Source organism: Balaenoptera borealis (assembly GCF_965194805.1).
Source record: "Balaenoptera borealis genome assembly, chromosome: 2".
Lineage (NCBI taxonomy): Eukaryota > Metazoa > Chordata > Mammalia > Artiodactyla > Balaenopteridae > Balaenoptera > Balaenoptera borealis.
Window position 1 is genome coordinate 172601773 of NC_138867.1, and position 25441 is coordinate 172627213.

A 25441-nucleotide genomic window follows, 5' to 3' on the forward strand; every position below is an offset into this window, starting at 1 on the left:
AGCCACAGGGCGTGGGGGATGGGAGGGAGACCAAATGGGGTCAGAGAGTGAATGTTCCATCGAAATCCATCATAAGACACCCCCCCGCCCCAACCTCACCAGTCATCCACAAGATGGAATACTGCTTCTCCCTCCCCAGGCCAGCAAATAAATAAATAAATAAATAACTCCAAGTGCTGGGGTGTATGTGGGGAAGGAAGCAGTGTGAGATGTTGCTGGTTGGGATGCAGATTGCCCCAGGGGAGGGCAATCTGGCAGGCTACAAAAATTACAAATGTGCAATATTCAATACTTTGTGATAAACCTTAACGGAAAAGAATATGAAACAGAATATATATATATCTCAATCACTTTGCTGTACAGCAGAAATTAACACAACATTGTGAATGAACTATACTTCAATAAAATTTTTTTTAAATAATTTTCTTAAAAATTACAAATGCATAGACTTTATGACCTGATGTTTTGAGTTTTTAGACTCTATCTCAGGAGCCATCTGCACAAGAGCACGAGAAAGATGAACAAGGTATCTGTTGCAGCATGATGTGTAAAAGCAGAAAAACAGGAAGCAACCTGCTAGGATCTGAATGTCCCCCCCAATCCCCTCCCACCCTGTGAGGACATGGCCAGAAGTCGGCAGTCTGCAACCTATAGGAAGGCCTTTATCAGAACACCGCCATGCTGGTGCCTGGATCTTGAACTTCCTTGCCTCCATAACTGTGAGCAGTAACTTTCTGTTGTTTATAAGCTGCCCAGTCTGGGGTTCTTTTTGGTTATAGCAGCTCGAACAGACTAAGACACCACCTAAATGTCCACTGAGAGAGGAGTGGCTTAATAAACTCTGGTTCATCTGCACAGTGGAATACTATGCAGCCGTTTACAAGGCAGGCAGTGGAGCCACAGGAAGACAGAACTCACTAAGACCCATGTCACATGCCCACAAGTGAAACCAAGGAAGGGAACTCTCATGAAAATGCACACCACGTAACCCCATCCACGTGAAAGCAAAGTGAAACAGGACAAAATTCGAAAGTAGTATGCCAAATGTCCTCATATGTATGGAAACATATGTGTGGGTGAGTAGGAAGGGTCACAATTTAAATCTCTGATTTAACCGAGGGATTCCTGGGGCGGGGGGAGGAGAGAGGGCAAGAGAATCTTTCACAACAGGAACGTATGAGAATATATTCTAGAATTATCTGAGTAACTTAAAATTAATTTCAGGGGAGTTCCCTAGTGGCCTAATGGTTAGGGTTCCGGGCTTTCACCGACAGGGCCCGGGTTCAATCCCTGGTCAGGGAACTGAGATCCTGCAAGCTGTGTGGCGCAGCCAAAAACAACAATAAAAATCAGTTTAAAAAAAAGACTGAGGGTTTCCCTGGTGGCGCAGTGGTTGAGAATCTGCCTGCTAATGCAGGGGACACGGGTTCGAGCCCTGGTCTGGGAAGATCCCACATGCCGCGGAGCAACTAGGCCCGTGAGCCACAACTGCTGAGCCTGTGCGTCTGGAGCCTGTGCTCCGCAACAAGAGAGGCCACGATAGTGAGAGGCCCGCGCACCGCAATGAAGAGTGGCACCTGCATGCCACAACTGGAGAGAGCCCTCGCACAGAAACAAAGACCCAACACAGCCAAAAACAAATAAATAAATAAATAATTAATTAATTAAAAAAAAAGACTGAGCCCACGTGCCACAACTACTGAAGCCCATGCGTCTGGAGCCCGTGCTCTGCAACAAGAGAAGACACCGCAATGAGAAGCCTGCGCACCGCAGCGAAGAGTAGCCCCCGATCGCTGCAACTGGAGAAAGCCCACGTGCAGAAAGGAAGACCCAGTGCAGCCAAAAATAAATAAATTAAAAAAAAAAATAGACTGGTGGGAGGGGGAAGGGGCAATATAGGAGAGGGGGATTAAGAGGTACAAACTATTAGGTATAAAATAAGCTACAAGGATATATTGTACAACACAGGGAATATAGCCAATATTTTATAATAACTATAAATGGAGTATAACTTTTTAAAAATAAATTTATTTCTTTTATTTTGGCTGCGTTGGGTCTTCGTTGCTGTGTGCAGGCTGTCTCTAGCTGCGGCAAGCGGAGGCTACTCTTCCTTGAGCGGGCTTCTCATTGTGGTGGCTTCTCTTGTTGCAGAGCATGGGCTCTAGGCATGCGGGCTTCAGTAGTTGTGGCACACAGGCTCAGTAGTTGTGGCTCGCAGGCTCTAGAGCGCAGGCTCAGTAGTTGTGGTGCACGGGCTTAGTTGCTCCATGGCATGTGGGATCTTCCCAGACCAGGGCTCGAACCCGTGTCCCCTGCATTGGCAGGCGGATTCTTAACCACTGCGCCACCAGGGAAGCCCAGGAGTGTAACTTTTAAAAACTGTGAATCACTGTATTGTACATCGGTAACGTATAGTATTGTACATCAACTATACTTTAATAAAAAAGTAATTAAGGAACTTCCCTGGTGGTCCAGTGGTAACGAGTCTGCCTTACAATGAGGGGGACGCAGGTTCAATCCCTGGTCAAGGGAACTGGGATCCCACATGCCGCGGGGCAACTGGGCCTGCACGCCACAACTACTGAGCTCAGGAGCTTCAACTAAAGAGCCCAAGTGCCACAAACTACAGAGCCCACATGCCCTGGAGCCCGCGCGCCACAACTAGAGAAGAGAAAAAACCCGCACGCCACAGCTAGACAGAAGCCCACGCATCACAATGAGAAGAGCCCGCGCGCGGCAACAAAAGATCCCACGTGCCACAGGGAAGATCTCGCATGCCGCAATTAAGACCTGACGCAGCCAAAATTAAATTAAATAAAGAAATAATAAATAAATCTTTAAAAATAATAATAATAATTTTAAAAAAAAGACTGATGGTAAATTCAGCCACTTCTTCATTCTGTCAACTGAATTTGCTACCTGCCGCCTTTGGACTGGAGAGGTGTACAAACTGTTGAGAAATCAAGGTACTTGGTGTTGAGAGGGCATAGAACACAGAGGTCTGGGAGGCTCGGAAGTCCTTCCCAAGGGGGCAACATTTTGGAGTTAAGACCTGAAAGAGGTATTATCAGAGGGAGGTGAGCTCTGGGCAGAGGTCTTAGCATGTGCAAAGGCCCTGGTGCTAGAGTGAGCTTGGTGTGTTTGAGGAACAGGAGGAGCCTGGTTTGTGGGTCTGGAAGGCAGTGGTGAGGCGAGAGTGAAGGCAGAGGAGGGTGGAGAGGTGGGCAGGGGCCAGACCACACAGAACCTGTGGATGCTGGAGAGTTGGGATTTTATTCGAGGTGCAGTGGAAGCTGTAGGAAGAATTAAGCAAGTTAGGGACATCATCAGACTTAAATTAATAGAAGACCCTCTAATAGGCTGAATAGTTAGTTTCTGCCCCAAATCTATGTTCATCTAGAACCTCAAAATGTGACCTGATTTGGAGATAGGGTTTTTGCAGATGTAATTAGTTAAGATGAGGTCATAGTGGTTTAGGGTAGGTCCTAAATCCAATGATTGGTGTCCTTGTAAGAAGGCCTCATGGGGACTTCCCTGGCTGTACAGTGGTTAAGACTTCGCCTGCCAATGCCGGGGGTGTGGGTTCGATCCCAGGTCGAGGAGATAAGATCCCATGTGCCTTGCGGCCAAAAAACCGAAACATAAAACAGAAGCAGGGACTTCCCTGGTGGCGCAGTGGTTAAGAATCCGCCTGCCAATGCAGGGAAAAACGGGTTTGATCCCTGGCCCAGGAAGATCCCACATGCCGCAGAGCAACTAAGCCCATGCACCACAACTACTAAGCCTGCGTTCTATAGCCTGTGAGCCACAGCTACTGAGCCCACACGCCACAACTACTGAAGCCCATGCCCCTAGAGCCCGAGCTCCGCAGCAAGAGAAGCCACTACAATGAGAAGCCTGCACACCGCAACGAAGAGTAGCCCCCACTCGCTGCAACTAGAGAAAGCCCGTGCACAGCAACGAAGACCCAATGCAGCCAAAAATAAATACATCTATATTTAAAAAAAAAAAACAGAAGCAATATTGTAACAAATTCAATAAAGGCTTTAAAAATGGTCCACATCAAAAAAAATCTTAAAAAAAAAAATAAAAGAAGTCCATGTGAAGACACACACAGGGAAGAAGGCCACGTGGAGATGAAGGCAGAGATTGGGGTAAAGCATCTCAAGCCACGGAACACTCAGCGTTGCCAGCAGCCCCCATAAGCCAGAGAGGCATGGAACAGATTCTCCCTCAGAACCTCCAGAAGGAACCAACCCTGCTGACACCTTGATTTTGGACTTTTAGTCTCCAGAACTGGGAGAGAATAAATGTTTGTTGTCCTAAGCCACCAACATGGTAATTTGTTATCTGTAGGAGCCACAGGAAACTAATATAGACACTGACTGCTTAGGAGAGAAGGACTGTCAGGGTTGGGGTAGAGGTGGCAGGAGGAACAGCAGGGAGATGGCTGGAGCAACGTGCAGGTGGGAGATGCCAGGATCCACAGTCCACACACAACGAGTTCCAGAAGCAGAATCCGTGGAACCTGTTTTACATATATATACACACACATACGCATATATACTTAACTCTGTGCCTCATGCACGGTGAGGTTTATATACTGTGAAATTCTATGTAAAAATATTATGTATAATACTGTTAAAATATCCCATGCTTAAAAAAAATTATTCCATGCTTTAATCAGGTGGTAAAACAATTATGTTTTCAAAAGTGAAAAAGAAAAAGTGAGCGCTTGGCCCAAAGAAGCTAAAGTCAAACACACTTGGCTTGTTCAACACCCAGCCTGGGCTGATGTAGGAGGGAAACCCCTACTCACACCTACACCATAGGGCCCCATGGTGCCTTACCTGCCGGCATCTTGTGAGATGGTCACTGACACATCCAGGCCCAGTGTAGTAACCCTCTTACATACAGCGTCCATGTCAATGATGGAGTCAATGCTTTCAGGCCCATCCTCCACACAGCACTGGGAGCCGGGGCAGAATCGGCAGTTGTCCAGCCCCTTGTAGCCCTTGTTGTGCCCGCACTTCTCCAGCGTGACTGTGGTCGCCATGCCTGACACCCCCACATGCACCACCAGCTGCAGACAGATGGGCAAGGCTTAATAGGGTCTGGTCATGGGACTGGGAGTCCCCCCAGGCCAAGGAGAGGGCAGCATCCTCACAGAGCTCTGCTGGGGGTTACGTGCTTTCTGACATCTTGCTGCTGGAATAGACCCTACAGTCACTCTTACAGAAAGGTGTGCCAAGTGAAACATGCAAGAATGTGAAATATGCAAAGATGCTCATTGCAGCTTTGTCATTACAATCAAATATTGGAAACAACTTAATTAGCCATTCATGGTGAGGTGGGGGGGTTGGATAAATAAAGTATGAGCTACTTTGTAGCTGTTAACATGCCCAAGGCAATTCTGTGTGAAATAATCTTCAAGACATATTGCCAAATACAAAAGGCAAGGTATAATTTCCAGGAACCTAACCTAAAAACAATCAAAGAGATAATAATTTGCCAATGGTCACTTCAGTGTTATTTATAAAAGTGAGGAAAAAAACCCAAAAACATAGAAACGACTAGCATGCCCAATAATAGGAGAATGGTTGTATTAATTACTAAATATTACCCAGCTGTAAAAATAATGTTAAGGGAGAATTTTTAATGACCTGCGTGATTAAATGCTCATGATAACATATTTATAAGAGGCAGGATACCAAACTGAATACAGTTTAACTTCAAATATTAATTATTTGTGTGTATGTTTATATACAGAAAGGACGCTGTAAGAAAATATGTGAACATTTAAAATACAGACTGATGAGCACACTGTGCCATATGGCGGTCACAGGACACATGTGGCTATTGAGCATTTGAAATGTGGCTGATACAAACTTTTTTTCTATGCATTTTCTTTATTTGATTATTGGTTATTTCCCTACGGTGATATATCTCACAGTGACTTTTTTTTTTTAACATCTTTATTGGAGTATAATTGCTTTACAATGTTGTATTAGTTTCTGCTGTATAACAAAGTGAATCAGCTATATGTATACATATATCCCCATAACCCCTCCTTCTTGCGCCTCCCTCCCACCCTCCCTATTGCACCCCTCTAGGTCATCACAAAGCATCGAGCGGATCTCCCTGTGCTATGCAGCTGTTTCCCACTAGTATATGTATGTCAATGCTACTCTCTCACTTCGTCCCAGCTTACCCTTCCCCCTTCCCATGTCCTCAAGTCCATTCTCTATGTCTGCGTCTTTATTCCTGTCCTGCCCCTAGGTTCATCAGAACCATTTTTTGTTTTTTAGATTCCATATATATGTGTTAGCATACGGTATTTTTCTCTTTCTGACTTACTTCACTCTGTATGACAGACTCTAGGTTCATCCACCTCACTACAGATAACTCAATTTCATTTCTTTTTATGGCTGAGTAATATTCCATTGTATATATGTGCCACATCTTCTTTATCCATTCATCTGTCAATGGACACTTAGGTTGCTTCCATGTCCAAAAATAAACACAAAATGGATTAAAGACCTAAATGTAAGGCCAGATACTATAAAACTCTTAGAGGAAAACATAGGCAGAACACTCTATGACATAAATCACAGCAAGATCCTTTTTGACCCACCTCCTAGAGAAATGGAAATAAAAACAAAAATAAACAAATGGGACCTAATGAAAATTAAAAGCTTTTGCACAGCAAAGGAAACCATAAACAAGATGAAAAGATAACCCTCAGAATAGGAGAGAATATTTGCAAATAAAGCAACTGACAAAGGATTAATCTCCAAAATATACAAGCAGCTCAATATCAAAAAAAACAAACAACCCAATCCAAAAATGGGTGGAAAACCTAAATAGACATTTCTCCAAAGAAGATATACAGATTGCCAACACATGGCTGATACAAATTGAGATGCCAGTGCAGCACACACACCGGTTTCGGAGACTGGGCATGAAAAAAGAATGTAGGGACTTCCCTGGTGGTCCAGCGGTTAAGACTCCGCGTGTTAAGACTCGACTGCAGAGCACGGAGATCTCACATGCCGCGTGGTGCGGCTAAAAAGTAAAAAAATTTAAAAAAAAGGAAAGTAAAATGTCTCATTAATAACTTTTTAAATGTTGATTACACATTGACATAATATTTTAGAAATAAGGGGTGACATTTAAGATATTATTAAAATTAATTTCACTATCTCTTTGTATGCTTTTTTTTTTTCTGGCCACGCGGCTTGTGGGATCTTAGTTCCCAGACCAGGGATTGAACCCGAGCTACGGCAGTGAAAGTGCCGAGTCCTAACCACTGGACCAGGGAATTCCTTCTTTGTATGCTTTTCAATTGTGGCTTCTGGAAAGTTTAAACTGTCCTGTGTAGCTGGCATGGTAACGTCTAGCGGGCCATGGTTCTCAAGAACATAACTAGCCAGGAGCGGGGGCTATGCTACTGGAGGCCTAGCACCCACACTGTGTTATCTGGTGTTCCATAAACCAGTGGAGCACCAGGTAACACTGTAATTCCTGTGAATGCAAAAACAAAATAGCAGCTAGTACAGAGGGTTGAAAGGTGACTCCACCACCACCACCAAAAAAAAAAAAAAAAAAAAGAAAAGGAAAGGTATGTCCCTGTCCTAATACCTGGAAACTGTGACTGGGACCTTATTTGGGAAAGGGTCTTTGCAGATGTAATTAAGTAAAGGATCTTGAGATGAGGTCCTCCTGGATTATCTGGATGGGCTCAAAATCCATTGACAAATGCCCTTAAAAGAGACACACAGAGCAGGGACAGAGAGAGAGGAAAGGAGAAGGTCATGCGGAGACAGTGGCAGAGGATACAGTGATGAGGCCACAAGCCAAGGAATGCCTGGGGCCACCAGAAGCTGGAAGAGACGAGGAAGGATCCTCCCCTAGAGCCTTTGGAGGGAGCCACAGCCTTGCTTATGCCTTGATTTTGGACTTCTGGCCTCCAGAACTGTGTGCTTATAAATTTCTGTAGTTTTAAGACACCTAGTTGGCAGTCAATTGTTACGTCAGCCACAGGATGCTAATCCACGCAGTACGATGCTTAAAAAGTACTTGCGGGGGCTTCCCTGGTGGCGCAGTGGTTGAGAATCTGCCTGCCAATGCAGGGAACACAGGTTCGAGCCCTAGTCTGGGAAGATCCCACATGCCGCGGAGCAGCTGGGCCCGTGAGCCACAACTACTGAGCCTGCGCGTCTGGAGCCTGTGCTCCGCAACAAGAGAGGCCGCGATAGTGAGAGGCCCGCGCACTGCGATGAAGAGTGGCCCCCGCTCGCCGCAACTAGAGAAAGCCCTCGCACAGAAACGAAGACCCAACACAGCCAAAAATAAATAAATAAATAAATTTATTAAAAAAAAAAGTACTTGCGGGTGAGCACAAATGTATATGAAGATGCACGTGTGCGAAGAAGTTGTGAGTGATGGCAATAGCCACGGTACCAGTTAACCACTATTAAGAGCTTACTATAGGGACTTTCCTGGTGGTCCAGTGGGTAAGACTCTACGCTCCCTATGCAAGGGGCTCGGGGTTCTATCCCTGGTTGGGGAACTATATCCTGCATGCATGCCGCAACTAAGAAGTCTGTGTGCCACAACTAAGAAGTCCGCATGCCACAACTAAGAGTCCACATGCCGCAACGAAGATCCCATGTGCCGAACTAAGACCTGGTGCAGCCTAAATAAATAAATTTTTTTTTTTTAAAAAGAGCTTATTATAGACCAGGAGTTCTCAACCAGGGGTGAGCCTGCCCCCAGAGGGTGTTTGGCAACATCTGGAGACATTATGGGGTATCAAACTGGAGACACAGCGCTCCTGGCATCTCATGGGTGGTGGTCAGGGAGGCCGCTCAGCACCCTACAGTGCACAGCACAGCCCATCACCGAGAAGGCTGTGGCCCCAGTGTGGCTGAGAAACCCTGGGGTGGGCTGAGAACTGTTTATTGCCCTACTGGCCTCATCTCTCTCATCCCCACCACAAACTCATGATGTTAGTCCTTGTGATAGCGAGATCTATAGTAAGAGATATATATTTGTTGGAACTTCCCTGGTGGTCCAGGGGGTGAGACCCCATGCTCCCAATGCAGGGGCCTGGGGTTCGATTCCTGGTCGGGGAACTAGATCCCACATGCATGCTGCAACTAAAAGTTCGCATGCAATAGCTAAAAGCCCGCATGCCGCAACTAAGACCCGGTGCAGCCAAAATAAATAATTAAATATTAAAAATGAAAAAAAGAAATATGTATTTGTCCTTAGTTCACTATTCCTGGCACAGAGCTCCTAAAACCCTTAGAGTTCCCTAAGTGATGAGAGCAATAAAGGTGTCCTGTTTTGTTAATTTTTTTTTTTTTTCCTGCTGCATGGCATGTGGGATCTTAGTTCCCTGACCAGGAATCAAACCCGTGCCCCCTGCAACGGAAGCATGGAGTCCTAACCACTGGACTTCCAAGGAATTCCCCTGTTTTGTTAAGGAGGTAACTTTTGGAAAGCACCTTAGAATGGGGGCTGGTTGCCAGGGGAACCAACCACATGATTAGAGGGTTGGAACTTTCAGCCCCATCCCCCTACCTCAGAGGAAGGGAGAGGGCCTGGAGATGGAGTTCAGCTGGGGAGAGTAGGGCACTCGGGAGGGCGAAGCAGCTCTGCACACGTTCCCACATACATTGTCCTATGCATCTCTTTCATCTGGCTGGCTGTTCCTGGGTTATATGCTTTTATAATAAACCGGTAATCCAGTGATTAAATGGGGTTCCTGAGTTCTGTGAGCTGCTCTAGCAAATTAAGGGAACCCAAGGAAGGGGTTGTGGGAACCCCTGATTTATAGCCAGTTGGACAGAAGCACAGGTAACAACCCAGACTTAAGATTGGCATCTGCAAACTATTTTATATAGAATGGATAAACAATAAGGTCCTACTGTAGAGCACAGGGAACTATATTCAATATCCTGTGATAACCATAATGGAAAAGAATATTAAAAAGAATATATATATGTACAACTGAATCACTTTGCTGTACAGCAGAAATTAACACAACATGTAAATCAACTATACTTCAAAAAAAAAAAAAAAAAGATTGGCATCTGAAGTGGAGGGCAGTCCTGTGGGATGGAGCCCTTACCGTGCGGAACGCAATTCTATCTCTGGGTAGGTAGTGTCAGAATTGAGTTGAATTTTAGGACCCACAGCCGCTCTCCGAGATTTGCTTGGTGTGGGGATAACCCCACCCACGCACTGGAATTGGGTGGTAGGATTTTAGTACTTCAGTCACCCCTCGCTTCGGTATCCACAGGAGATTGGTTCCAGGTTCCCCCCCTCCTCCCTCGGATACCAACATCTGGGGACGCTCAAGTCTCTTATCTAAAATGGCGTAGTATTTGCATATAACCTACTGCACATCTTTCTGTATACCTCAAATCATCTCTAGATTACTTATGATACCTAATAGAATGCAAATGTTATATAAATAAATAGCTGCCAGCTCAAGGCAAATGCAAGTTTTGCTTTTTGGAACTTTCTGGATTTCCTTATTTATTTTTTCTGCACTGCATGGCTTGCTGGATGTTGTTCCCCAACCAGGGATTAAACCCGGGCCCCCAGCAGTGGAAGCATGGGGTTCTAACCACTGGACCACCAGGGAATTCTCTGGAATTTTTTTTCAAATATTTTTGATCTGTGCTTGGTTGATTCCTGACTATTATTATTTCCACCTGTCACAGGAGGAAACTGAGGCACGGGGAGCCCAAGGAGCTTCCCTGAGACCTCACAGCTCATCAGTAGCAACCTGGACCCCAAATCCTTCTTCTTTATTCCTTTCTATATAGTGAGACATTTTTAAGACATGTTCATGCCTTAGGTTTTCTTTTTAACTAGAATAAGGCAGGACTATATAGACAGTAGAGGGAAAAGCTCTTTCACAGAACCTTCAGTCACATCTCACTGAGCCTCCAGGTCCCCCTCTGTAAAAAGGGACAAATTCTAATTTTTAAATAAAATTTTTGAGGGAGCTTCGAGGATGGCGGCATCCACGGCACTGATCCTGCAGGAGAGCCCCAGCATGAAAAAAGCAGTGTCGCTGATAAATGAAATAGATATAGGAAGATTTCCACGATTGCTCACCCGAATTCTTCAAAAACTTCACCTGTAGGCTGAGAATAGTTTCAGTGAAGAAGAGGAAGAAAGACTTCAAGCTGCATTTTCTCTAGAGAGACAAGATCTTCACCTAGTTCTTGCAACAATATCATTCATTTTAGAACAGGCAGTATATCACAACATGAAGCCAACTGCTTTGCAGCAGCAGTTAGAGAACATTCATCTTAGACAAGACAAAGCAGAAGCATTTGTCAATGCTTGGTCGTCTGTGGGTCAAGAAACAGTTGAAAAATTCAGGCAGAGGATTCTCGCACCCCACAAGCTGGAGACGGTCGGATGGATGGCAGCTTAACCTTCAGATGGCTCACTCTGCCCAAGCAAAACTAAAATCTCCTCAAGCTGTGTTACAGCTAGGAGTGAGCAATGAAGGGTCGAAGAGCCTGAAGAAAGTTCTTGTGGAATTCAGTCACAAGGAATTGTTTGATTTCTATAACAAGCTTGCGACCATACAAGCACAGCTGGATTCCCTTACATGATGTTCTCGAAGACTTGTTTCTCCATACACTCCTGCCACCTTATTATTTTGCATTGAAGATAAACTGCCAGGTTGTGTTTTCTGAAGGATTCATTAGTTTTCTTCTTGTAAATTATATGGCTTATTGCTCCTTATCAAAATAACAGCCAAGGAAGATCATTGTTCTGAGTACTGATGTTCTAATATACATTCTCTAGTTCTGTGAGCCAACAGCAAGCAATTGTTAAGAACACTTCTGTTTTAAAGGAAACAAAAGTGAGTATCATATTGTTTTTACTGTCCTATTTTTGCTTTATTGCCTGACCTTTTTGTTTTTTACATACCTGATGATACTTTTATGTATCAAGAAGGGTCCATGGATACAAAGTGTAATGTGTACCTTAGAACACAGAACCTCATTAATTACATTAATAAAAATAAGAAAGTAGCCACATTCAAAAAAAAATTTTTTTATTGGAGTATAGTTGATTTACAATGTTGTGTTTCAGGTGTACAACAAAGTGAATCAGTTATACATATATCCACTCATTTTTAGATTACTTTCCCATATAGGTCGTTACAGAGTATTGAGTAGAGTTCCCTATGCTATACAGTAGGTCCTTACTAGTTATCTATTTTATATATAGTAGTGTGTGTATGTTAATCCCAACCTCCCAATTTATCCCCCCCACCCACCCCTTACGGGACAAATTCTACTTGAGGTGCAATGAGAGGGCTTCTTAGAAAGGAAGATGCCTCCAGCCAGCCCTGGAGAATCTGAAACAGCAGGCTAGGGTAGGAAGCTGCGTGAGGCCCCCGCAAAGGGGACTGGGATTGCACCTGTCAGAGATACCAGCCCAGGTAAGTTCCCAGATGGCTCCTGCCCAAGGTCTTGGCTGGGCCAAAACTACCTCTGGAGGGAGGGTGTGGTTCCTGCCTGCCTGGCCTCCATTCCATCACATCAGGTTAAAACCACAGCTCCCTCCCACAGCTGTTCTCCCTTTGTGGACCACCCTCCACTTCTTCTCATTCTAGGAGGTTTGGAGAGAGGTGACACCACCCTCTGGCCACCAGAGTGGGCATGTGGGACTCAGGCTTCACAAATCAGAGCATTCCTTCTTCCCCAACCATAGTGATTGGCTCAGGGACTGGCCTGTGACCCAAGCCGGCCAATGAGAATCAGCCATAGACTTTGGGGAATTATTTGGAGGAGAGGTGTTCTCTTTCTGCTGAGCGGCTGAGTTGGGAGGATATCAGCCAGCAACCACCTATCTTTGCCAAAGCAAAAGCAAGGTGGAAAGCAAAGCAAAGCTACGTGGTCAAGAGAGGAGGCTGATGACATTGGGTGAGCACCTGAATCAAGCTATACCTGAAGCATACCAACATTTGTGCTCAAGCTGGGTTGAGGTGTGATTTGACTGTCACTTATAACCAAACAGGTCATGACTGATACAGAACTCAAGTGGGACAGAACCAGGCTCTGTGAAGTTCCAGATGTTTGCTTTCCTCCCTCACCTCTAAGGGTAACCCAGGAAAGTGTGGCGCTTTAGGAAATAAGACTGTGGCATCAGCCATGTGATCAGAGCAGGAACAAAGTCACACAAACCATCCATGTGTGGGGCACCCACCTGCAGGTCCTGATGGGGAAGCACCTACCTTCACCCCACTCATCTTTGCCCCATTTACCTGTGGACTGTGCTTCTCCCACAGGGCGGGGATGAGCCTCTGGACTGTCTTGTACTCCACTGGAATCTCATACACATGCAGGTCCACGCTGTCACCGAGCCCCAGCTTCTCCAGCTCCTGGGAGCAAGAGCAGAGGAAACGTGGCATTAGGTCAGGGCTGCAGGGATAAAGAGATCCCTGAGGACAGAGTGACCTGTCTTCAGAAGACAGGCAGGGTTCCTGACTCACTGTGCAGAGCAGGAAGGCACATATGCTGGTCGATCCCAAAGCTCCTCCCTCAGCCCCTTCCCCACCCACTCTCTCAGCATCTCCGTGGGCAGCAGCATGATACCATGGCCTCTGAGGCTAGTCTCCTGGATTTGAACTCTGCCTGTGGGGGGCAGGGCAGTGACTTGGGCAAGTCACTTAACCTCTCTGTGCCTCAGTTTCCTCATCTGTAAAATGGGGATAATAAAGTACTTACTTCACAAGGTAGTTATAACAAATGAAGGAACTAATTCACGCTAAAGAGTTCCAAGCAACGTTTGGCATACTGTAGGGACTCGAATAATGTTGACTACCATTACTACTATTATTTTCGTTGTTTGTTATTATGCTCTCCCTTTGTTAACACCTGTTAAGAATTGTTTATAGACTTGGTGCATGGTAGATAGCAGGGTCTCAACATACATTTACAGATGGACCCAACTCCTTAGGGAGCCTCTAACCACCTCAGGAATGAAGGGGTTTAAGAATATCATGAATTATAAACGAAAATGCGCTATGATGACCCCAATGTTCACAGCAGCACTATTTACAATAGCCAAGACGTGGAAGCAACCTAAATGTCCATCAACAGATGAATGGATAAAGAAGATGTGGTATATATATAAATGGAATATTACTCAGCCCCAAAAGAGAGTGAAATAGGGACTTCCCTGGTGGCACAGTGGTTAAGAATCCGCCTGCCAATGGAGGGGACACGGGTTCGAGCCCTGGTCCAGGAAGATCCCACATGCCGCGGAGCATCTAAGCCCGTGCACCAAAACTACTGAGCCTGCGCTCTAGAGCCTGCGAGCCACAACTACTGAGCCCACGAGCCACAACTACTGAGCCCACGTGCCACAACTACTGAGCCCACATGCCACAACTACTGAAGCCCGTGTGCCTATAGCCTGTGCTCCGCAACAAGAGAAGACACTGCAATGAGAAGCCCGCACACTGCAACGAAGAGTAGCCCCCGCTCGCTGCAACTAGAGAAAGCCTGCACGCAGCAACAAAGACCCAACACAGCCAAAAATAAATAAATAATTAATTTTTTTAAAAAAAGAGTGAAATAATGCCATTTGCAGAAACACGGATAGACTTAGAGATTATCATACTAAGTGAAGTCTGTCAAGCAGAGAAAGACAAATACCATATGATATCACTTATATGTGGACTCTAAAAAAAAAATGATACAAATGAACTTATTTACAAAACAGAGACAGACTCACAGACATAGAAAACAAACTGACGGTTAACAAAGGGGAAAGGGCGGGGAGGGATAAATTAGAAGTTTGGGATTAACAGATACACACTACTATATATAAAGTAGATAACCAACAAGGGCCTACTGTACAGCACAGGGAACTATATCACTATCTTGTAATAACGTATAATGGAAAAAATCTGAAAAAGAATATGTATACATAGGTATATACACATATATGTATATATAAATATATATCTGGGAAAAAAGGGCTATGATGGAGCACCACATGTGCACTTTTCTGGGGAAACACGGACGCTTTCCTCAGATTCTCAATGTGGCAGAGCCCATGACTGGCCCTCCTTCCCCCAGATGGCCCACAGCCCAGAGCACAGCAGACCCAGAACCAACTTTCCCGGAGGAATGATGATCCTGGCAGCTCTGGCGTCCAGGGGTGGGCAGAGACGTTCGGGGATGAAGGTTTCAGCTCAGTATCAAAAACTGAGCATTGTTCATGGTAAAATTAATACCCCAAATAATGATTATCGGTCAGGCTGTTTCAGATTATTCTCAGATCTCATGCAGTAATTTGGACATGCTACCACTGGTGGATGTTACAGAGTTCTATGGGCAGGTCCCAGGCGAAGCATTTTTTGCATCTGGCCTTGCCGAATTCACTAGAGGTGAGCTCTTATCTTTTTTTTTTTTTGCCACGCTGCGCGGCTTGTGGGATCTTAGTTCCCCGACCAGGAACTGAACCCAGGCCCACGGCAGTGTAAGTGTGGAGTCCTAACCACTGGACCACCAGGGGAGTCCCTAGAGGTGAGTTCTTGCATCTCCTGCAGCGTCTGCAGGATTTCTTTCTCTGGTTGCCTTGACCTTGCTACCCACGCTATCCCAACTCTGCGCCCCACTGACTGCAGTTGCTCTGGAGAGTATCCGATGCCTGGAACAGCAGGTCCTTCCTCACTGATAGATAATTCCAAATTGCTCCCCAAAGAGGTCACCTGGAGACAAGGACATCTGGAGGGTAGGTGGGGTGAGGCAGGTGTGTGTGCTGGGGGAGTCTCAAATGCCAACACCAGGATCTGGGACCCCAGTCCTCTTGCTAAGCCCAGTTACGTGTGAGATCAGGAAGCCCTCCCCACCGGACAGAAGAGGGCAGAGCGCAAACCTGCACGGTGCACGGTGAGCTGCAGACACTGATGGGTAGAGGGCTGGGGGGGAGGGTGGTTATATTTTGTGTGAAATCTATTTTAAAAGACACTAAAGAGAAAACTTTGTAAAATATTTAACTTCTCCCACAATCATTTTTCTTGGTCACTAATATTTTTATTCTTCATGCCCCTTTGTCTTCTCAACTCTCTGGACTGTGGTGATGGGAATCAGAGGGGACTTTCTTCAAAGGGTTTGTGGATTCAGAGACGAGGCAGGCCTGGTGCTCGCTGACACACAGCCATGATTCCTACCTGACCGTATTGTTTTTTACACAATCGAACCCCTGAGAAGCGCTGGAGGTTTTAGATCTGTGCTCCCTGTTTCCATTCCCGTGATTTTACCAGGAAGATCCCACATGCAGCGGAGCAACTAGGCCCGTGAGCCACAACGACTGAAGCCCGAGCGCCTAGAGCCCAAGCTCCGCAGCAAGAGAAGCCACTGCAATGAGAAGCCCGCGCACCGCATCAAAGAGTAGTCCCTGCTCGCCACAACTAACGAAAGACTGCACGCAGCAACGAAGACCCAACGCAGCCAAAAATAAAATAAATAAATATTTTTTAAAAAGAAAGAAAAAACCCTGCTATGTAACTATTGTAAATATAAATTTAAAAAAGAAAAGAAAAGAAACAGGACCAGGGAATTCCCTGGTGGCCCAGTGATTAGGATTTCACGCTTTCACTGCCGATGGCCCGGGTTCAATCCCTGGTCAGGAAACTAAGATCCCTCAAGCCACGTGGCACGGCCAAAAAAAAAAAAAAAAGAAAGAAGAAGAAAAGAAACAGGACCAGAAACAACACAGATGGTAGAATTAGTAGATAAGGACATGAAAACAGTTGGTATATTTTTAAAAAGCCAGACAGATCAAGTTTGAAGCCCCCTCACCCCGAGTCTGGGTCCCATTCCCATACTTCAGAAGAAAGTACTGTTAACAGCACACACATCCATGCAGACCTATTTCTATCCCTTCTACACACCTATCTGAGAAAACACATAGTATTTATTTTTACATCTATTGCATCCTTCAGCAACTATGCTTTCTCCACTCAGCAGTTGGTTTTGGAGATCTAGCTACATTATTACATGTAAATCTTGGTCCTTCCCTTTTCCCTGCTGCATAATATTCCATCTCAGAAATTAGCTGGATTTAAACATTCCCCTACACTGGAATATTTAAGTGGCTTCCAATTTTCCTCAGTTTTAAGCCATACTGCAGCAAGCATCCTTGTGCACATTTCTCGCACCCATGTGTGAAGCATAAATGCTAAAAAGTGACCTAGTTGCACTGCAAGATCAGAACATGTATACTAGTGAGTGATACTATCAAATTGAAGCCTGCTTTTCTTTTCTTTCTTTCTTTTTTTTTTTCTTTTGGCCACACCACAAGGCTTGCAGGATCTTAGTTCCCCGACCAGGGATTGAATCCGGGCCACAGCAGTGAAAGCCCAGAATCCTAACTACCAGGCCACCAGGGAACTCCCGAAGCCTGCCCTTCTGACCTCAGACTCAGTATATACTAGAGGCAGGGGAAAAACTTAAGGGTTTATAAATGAAACTTCCCTTAATCCCCAAAAGGAGACCCAGTGAGCTCTTTTCCACCTTAAAAACAAATTCAATGGCACCAAAAGTACAGACAATAAAAGAAAAAAATAGAGAAATTAAGATTTCATAAAAATGAAAAAAAAATTGTGAATCAAAGGATGCAATAAATTGAATGAAAAAGCACCTGGGGTGAAAGAAAATATTTGCAAACCGTATATCTGACAAGGGATCTATATCTAGAATACAGTTGACTCTTGAACAACACGGATTTGAACGGCATGGGTCCACTTATATGCAGATTTATTTTCAACAGTAAATACCTCAGCACCACACAATTCAAGCTTGGGTGAATCTGCAGATGCAGAACTGTGGATATGGAGGAACAAAGCATATGGAAGACTGACTGTAAGTTACAGATGGGTTTTCCACTGTGCAGAAGGTTGGTGCCCCTAACGCCCAAGTTGTTCAAGGGTCAACTGTATATAAAGAATGCTTACAACTCGATAATAATAATAATAAAAACCTAACAACTTAATTTTAAAATGGGCAAAGGACACGAATAGACATTTCTTCAAAGAAGCTATACAAGTGGCCAATAAGCACAAGAAAAGATGCTCAACATTATTAGTCATTAGGGAAATGCACATCAAAACCACAGTGAGATATTATTTCACACCCACCAGGATATCTTAAAAAAAAATGGCAAGTAACAAGTGTTGGCAAAGATGCGGAGAAATTGGAACACTTGTTCACTGCTGGTGGGAATGTAAAATGGTGCAGCCCCTGTGGAAAACAGCTTGGTGGTTTCACAAAAAATTAAACAAAGAATTACCATATGATCCAGCAACTCCACATCCAGGTATGTATCCAAAAGAACTGAAAGCAGGATCTTGAACAGATATTTGTATATCCTTGTTCATAGCAGCATTATTTACAATAGCCAAAAGATGGAAACAACCCATATGTCCATCAGCTAATGAATTGATAAATAAAATTTGGTATATCCATACAATAGAATACTCTTCAGCCTTAAAGAAGAAGGAAATTCTGACAGATGCTACAACATGGATGAACCTTGAAAACATTATGCTGAATGAAAGAAGCCAGACACGAAAGAACAAAAGCTGTATGATTTCACTTATATGAGGTCGCTAGAGCAGTCAGATTCATAAAGACAGAAAGTAGAATGACGGGCGCCAGGGACTAGGGAGAGGGGAGAATGGGCAGTTAAGTGTTTAATGGGGACAGGATTTCATTTTGGGAAGATGAACAAGTTCTGGAGACGGATGATGGTTATGGTTGCACAACAGTGTCAGTGTACTTGATGCCACTCAGCTGTACACTTACAAATTGTTCAAATAGTAAATTTTATGTTATGTATATTTTATCACAATTTGAAAAAGAAAAAGCAGGAAGCTACAGTCTATATCCATCTCCTTACCCTTGAATTGCTCCCTGAACACAGACCCTAAAGGCATCTGCTGTGTGCTGACACCAGGGGCTCTCAGGAGCCTGTTAAGATTTTTTTTTTTAACGTGAACCATTTTTTTAAAAGTCTTTATTGAATTTGTTACAATATTGCTTCTGTTTTATGTTTTTGTGTTTTGGGCCATGAGGCATGTGGGATCTTAGCTCCCCAACCAGGGATTGAACCTGCACCCCCTGCATTGGAAGGCAAAGTCTCAACCACTGGACTGCCAGGGAAGTCCGTCAGGAGCCTGTTAACAGGAAGACAAACAGCCTCCCTCGGGCCTCTGCCCCTGAGTCCAGGATCTGAGCACATTATTCCCTGCAGCCCAAGCCGTTCCCTGTGCACCAGACTCTCTCCATTGGAGATTTTGAATTTGGCTCTTTACCAACTGTACTTCATTTGTTGAAAGCTGGGAACTGTCAGATTCCAATTTTAAATCCTCCACAACTTTCTGGAATTCCTTTCTGCCTTTTCTCTCAATCTCAATGGAAAACCTAAAATCTACAGAGTATGGGACTTCCCTGGAGGTCCAGTGGTTAAGACTCTGAGCTTCCACTGCAGGGGGCTCAGGTTCAATCCCTGGTTGGGGAACCAAGATCCCACATGCCGTGCAGCATGGCCAAAAAAATAATAAAATGAAATGAAATGAAGTGAAATAAAATAAAATCTACAGAGTAAATATCCACTTCCAAGCCCTCCACACACACATAATTTGCAGGAATTTCAAATTCCCAACGGCCTGGCCAGGAGGAAGGACCCAGATATGTGAGGGCACCCAATCTGGGGTCTTCCTCGTTTCCCTTAAATGATGAATTGTGTCCCTTTATCAGGATCTTGAACATGTAGGGGAAATGGGGATAACAAACTTTTCATTTTTAAGAAAAGTGGGGACTTCCCTGGTGGCGTAGTGGTTAAAAATCTGCCTGCCAATGCAGGGAACATGGGTTCGAGCCCTGGCCCGGGAAGATCCCACATGCCGCGGAGCAGCTAAGCCTGCGCACCACAACTACTGAGCCCACGCACCACAACTACTGAAGCCCACGCACCTAGAGCCTGTGCTCCGCAACAAGAGAAGCCACAGCAATGAGAAGCCCGTGCACTGCAACAAAGAGTAGCGCCCGCTCGCTGCAACTAGAGAAAGCCCGCTCGCTGCAACTAGAGAAAGCCCGCGCGCAGCAACGAACACCCAACGCAGCCAAAAATAAAATAATAAATTAATTAATTAAAAAAAAAAAGAAAAGTGAGTTTTCCAGAAAGTCATGAGCTTAGAGGCACAGAACACCTTTCCCCAAGCCCCAGACTATAGGCCCATCATGCTCAGCTCCGTTTCCCCAGTGGAGCTAATATTACTTAATATTTTTCTCAAACTCAATCATTTCATTTTTTCCCTTAAATAAATGTAGCCTCATCCCTAGGTGACAATATCCATGAAGTTACAGGACGTGATGTGCTAGTTATATATGCTTTTTCTAAAACACATTATATTAAATACAGAGCCACCATAATTTCACGTTTGCCCTATATAGAGTGTGTGTATACTTTTCATGTATGAAATATTTCAAAAATAATTTAAAGCACTTCTCTCTTCCTCCAAAAATATTTTTAAGTTATTCCTTTTAAAATTAACTCAAGTTAAAAAAAAAAAACAAAAACTAACCCAAGTAGATAAACAACAAGGTCCCACTGTATAGCACAGGGAACTATATTTAATATCTTGTAATAAAATATGATGGAAAAGACTCTGAAAAAGAATATATACATATACATATATACACGCGCACACACATATGAATCACTTTGCTGTACGCCAGAAACAAACACAACATTGTAAATCAACTACACTTCAATTTAAAATAAATAAATAAATAAATAAATATTGAATAAATAAAAAGTAACTCAAGTAATTTTTTTGAATACATTGTTTGGACTCTGCCCTCAGGCTAAAGACAAAAAGAACCATAAGCAAATACTAAATTCTAATAAGTAGGCTTTCTTTGGGGGAAGCATGAGTAGGTAATTCTGAAATTCCTTTCTGTTTATTCTAGGATTGATCAAAGAAGTGAACACACTGGGGATCATGAGGGGAGGGGATTCACAATGTTGGAGGAAGGAGTCACAAGTCTGTGGTGTTGGATCAGAATTGAAGGCAACTGTGCAAATTCCAGGGTTTTGATATAGAAATGGGTGTCAGTGTGTGTGTGAATGTACACACCTCTACTTTCCAGTTCTGTCAACTGACAGAGCTCAGAAGCGATGATATCCTAGTAGCAATGAGCACACCCAGCTCCCAGCTTCTAGCTTTAAACATTATTCTCTGCTAAAAGAATGAAGGTCTTCTTGGAGAAGTTGCTCATTTCAGGGATGGGACAGGGAAAGTACAAAGGTGGACCCAGAATTCCTATATGACCCAGCAATTCCCCTCTTGATACACACACATACCCCTAAGAGAAACGAAGACCTACATGCACACAAAAAGTTGTATGTGAATGTCCATGTAGCATTACTCATATAACCAAAATGTGGAAATAACCCAATGCCCATCAACAGGTGAACAAATAAACAAAACATGGTCCATCCATACAATGAAATATTACTCAGCCATGAAAAGGAGTGAAGCATTGATTCATGCTACAACAGGGACGGACCTCGAAAATGTTATGCTGAGTTAAAGGAGACATAAAAGGCCACGTCTTGTGATTCCATTTATATGAAATGTTAAGAAAAGGCAAATTCATAGAGACAGAAGGTAAATTAGTGGTTACCTGAGGAAAAGGAGGAATGGGAGTGATAGTTAATGGGTATGGGCTTCTTTGGGGGTGATGAAAATGTTCTGGAATTAGACGGAAGTGATGGTTGTACAACTCTGTGACTATACTATAAAATGCTAAATTATACACTTTAAAAGGGTGAATTTTGGGCTTCCCTGGTGGCGCAGTGGTTGAGAATCTGCCTGCCAATTCGGGGGACACGGGTTCGAGCCCTGATCTGGGAAGATCCCACATGCCGCAGAGCAACTGGGCCCGTGAGCCACAACAACTGAGCCTGTGCGTCTGGAGCCTGTGCTCCACAACAAGAGAGGCCGCGACAGTGAGAGGCCCGCACACCGTGATGAAGAGTGGCCCCCGCTTGCCGCAACTAGAGAAAGCCCTCACACAGAAACGAAGACCCAACACAGCCAAAAATAAAAATAAATACATTTAAAAAAAAAAGAGTAAACTTCATAAGTGAAATCAAAAATTAAAAAAAAAAAAGGGTGAATTTTATGGTACATGATTATATCCCATAAAATTGTATCTCAGTTTTTTTAAAAAGCATACAAAGCATCTGACATCCAATACTCAGGTAGAAATCAGAAAAATGCGGGGGGAAGGATGCCCTACTAAATGCAGTGTAGTGTCCTGGATGGGATCCTGGAGCAGAAAAAGGACATTAGTGGGAAAACTCGTGAAACTCGAATAAAGACTGGAGTTTAGTTAACAGTAATGGACCAATGTTGATTCCTTCATTTTGAGATATGTAGTCATTATGTATGTTAACACTAGGGGAACTCGAGTAAGGGGTATGTGGGAACTCTTTGTATTATCTTTGTAATTTCTCTGTAAATCTAAAATTATTGTGAAAATACATGTGAAATTAACATGTATACACTGATGTGTATAAAATTGATGACTAGTAAGAACCTGCTGTATAAAAAAACATAAAATAAAATTCAAAAATTAAAAAAAAAGTAATACTAAACTTTCTTTGGGTTATTTGTATGGACATATGTTAATATAAATGTTTCAGACATTACATGAAATTCCTAAAAATCTTATATGTTCTGGTATGTTATAAGTCATAATTCTAGTTATTACTTTAAAATGTATATCTCAGAAATAACTAAATTTCCTTGTCAATTGCATTATTATGAACTTACATCAAATCTTTAACCGTGGTCAGTTTTAAGTCTTTTATCATTTACAGACAGTTCTGGGTGTACTCTGATGCTTTTGCAAAAATGTTCCTATAAAAGGGTTTCATCTTCAAGGAATTCATGGAAAAGACTCTGACAAGTACAGGTTTCTGGTAACTGACTATACTGCTGAACTGAATGAATAAGCATTTTCAGAACTCTAATGGAAAACTGACGAATTCATAAAAGTGCTAACAAAAGATCAAGATGAAAAAAAATTAATTACATGGGACTGAGTGAACTGATGAGGATGATTATAATTTTTGTGACTTTCTGTTTGAATTAAAAAAAAAAAGTAAAAAAAAAAAAAGCATTTCCAAAAAGTGAGCCTGAAACCAAAAAGGAAGGAAGTGCTCAAGAATGATACAGGAGCCAGCCTGAAGGGGCTGCCATGGGCCAAATCTGGGACAATTTGAACATCAAAATTAAGAGAGTAAGACGTAATAACCTATACAGGAAAAGAATCTGAAAAAGAAGAGATATATGTATATGTATAACTGAATCACTTTGCTGTACACCTGAAACTAACTCAACACTGTAAACCAACTATACTCCAATATAAAATAAAAATTAAAAAAAAAATAAGAGTAAGAGATTATCATCTGTTGAAGACAGTCAGTACCCATGAGTCCACGCAGATACAAATAAACTCACAGAAGGTCATAAAAAGTGTCGAAGGAAAGATGGAATTAGAAAACCATCATTTGGCAAGCATCATACTAAAATAATAACTGATTCAGGTGAGACTCACCAGGGGATGCTAATATGGTCTCAAAGTATCTCTCTATGGGATACTTTTTCATCACAAAGGGCAAGATAGTAACTGCCAAGAAGAAATCCATCAGACCTCACCTTTAGCAAGTGATCAAGGTCAATGATACCAAGAATGAGACACATCAATATATCCAGTGCCTCCTGATATGATGCACGGAGAAGGACACAACATTACTTCTGTGGGATTCCTGCCCCAAATACACACACAGCCTCCATCTAGTCATGAGGAAAACACTGGAGGAGCCACCCTGACGGACACTCTCCAAAGGATTGAGCAGTTCTTAGCAAACATGTCATGCCATGAGACACAAAGGAAGACTGAGGAACTTTCCAGACCACAGGGGATTAAAGAAATGGGACAACTGAACCCTACATATAACCTGGAACTTTCTTCTGCTGTGAAGGACATTAACAGGGTGGCTGGCAAAATCTGAATAAGGGCTGTAGATTATAGAATTGTATCAATGTCCAATAAGCTTGATTTTGATCACTGTGCTGAGGCTGTGTTTTAGGAAATACACGGTGACTTATTTAGGGATAGAGGAGTATCATGTCTGCCAACTGACCCCTAAATGACACACAGCATGACAGTTCCTCAAAATATTAGACACAGAATTACCATAGGATGCAGTCATTCCACTTCAGGGTGTATACCCCCAAGGCCTGAAAGCAGGATCTTGAAGAAATACTTGTAGGCCCATGTTCATGGCTGCATTATTCATAAGAGCTAAAATGTAGAAGCAACCCAGGTGTCTACTGACCAATTAATGGATAAGCAAAATGGGGTATATACAGCTTGAGACCAGGCAATGGGATATAAATCAACCTTCAAGAGGAAGGAAATTCTGACACGTGCTACAACACGAATGAACCTTGAAAACATTATGCTAAATGAAATAAGCCAGGCACAAAAGCACAAAACCGTATGCTTCCATTTATATGAGGTCCCTAGCGTAGTCAGATCCAGAGAGACAGAAAGGATAATGTGGTTAGTTGCCAGGGGCCGGGAGAGTGAGGAAAGAACAGTTAGTGTTTAATGGGGACAGGGTTTCAGTTTAGGAAGATGAAAAAGTTCTGGAAACCAATGATGGTGATGGCTGCAAAACAATGTGAATGTACTTAATGCCACTCAACTGTACATTTAATAATGGTTAAGGTGGTAAAGTTTATGTTATATATATTTTACCACAGTTTAAAAAATGACTTGGAAGTCAAAAAATTTTTTAAACTATATTTATCTACCTACCTATTTATCTATAGAGAAAGAGCAAATGTAATACAATGTTAACACTTGGGGAATCTGGGTGTGAAAGGACTTCTTTGTCATTCTCTCCTGCCATGGCTGGGAGGAGAAATCTCCAGCAAAGACCTCTCAGCATAAGGTAAATAATCTCATCTATCTTTACATCCTGTCAACCACGACCCCACTTTTTCTTACCCTCCTGTCCCCCACAGCTTGAAATTTCCCTGCCCCCTCCCCCGTTTCTTTTCCCCATGGCCCTGGCAGCGCTTTCTGGCAACATGTTGAAAGGCCAGTAATGAAAAGAATCCATCTCCCGGGTTAAGTGAGGACTTAAAAGGATCATCTTTATTTGTTCAGAGTTTCACTCAGGGAGTTGGCCCCAAAGCTGTCCACGGGACAGGCCACCCATATGCCCAGGCAAGTCAATTTGGTGGAAGAATCTCTATGGGCGGGGGGGTGGGGTACTGAGGATGCTACTAACTCGG

At 43.5% G+C, this 25441-nt stretch overlaps 1 protein-coding gene and 1 pseudogene across 7 annotated transcripts in view; one reads left to right on the forward strand and one right to left on the reverse strand.

Annotated features, from left to right (window-relative positions):
• PGPEP1 (pyroglutamyl-peptidase I) overlaps positions 1-25441 on the reverse strand; it is a 44513-nt gene that overhangs the window by 12868 nt on the left and 6204 nt on the right. For 4 of the 6 annotated variants that reach the window (XM_082381393.1, XM_082381392.1, XM_082381389.1 and 1 more), the window contains exons 3-4: positions 13310-13426; positions 4851-5083 (exon numbers count right to left, since the gene is read on the reverse strand). In XM_082381393.1, coding sequence (XP_082237519.1) covers positions 4851-5083; positions 13310-13426 — 350 coding nt within the window. Of the gene's footprint in view, positions 1-5; positions 4529-4850; positions 5084-13309; positions 13427-25441 lie in introns of those variants that run through there. The other 2 variants (XM_082381390.1, XM_082381391.1) reach the window with 2 other exon arrangements.
• Positions 11164-12320, forward strand: LOC309623954 (COMM domain-containing protein 10 pseudogene; annotated as a pseudogene). The gene has a single exon. The product of its transcript is annotated as a COMM domain-containing protein 10 pseudogene (transcript).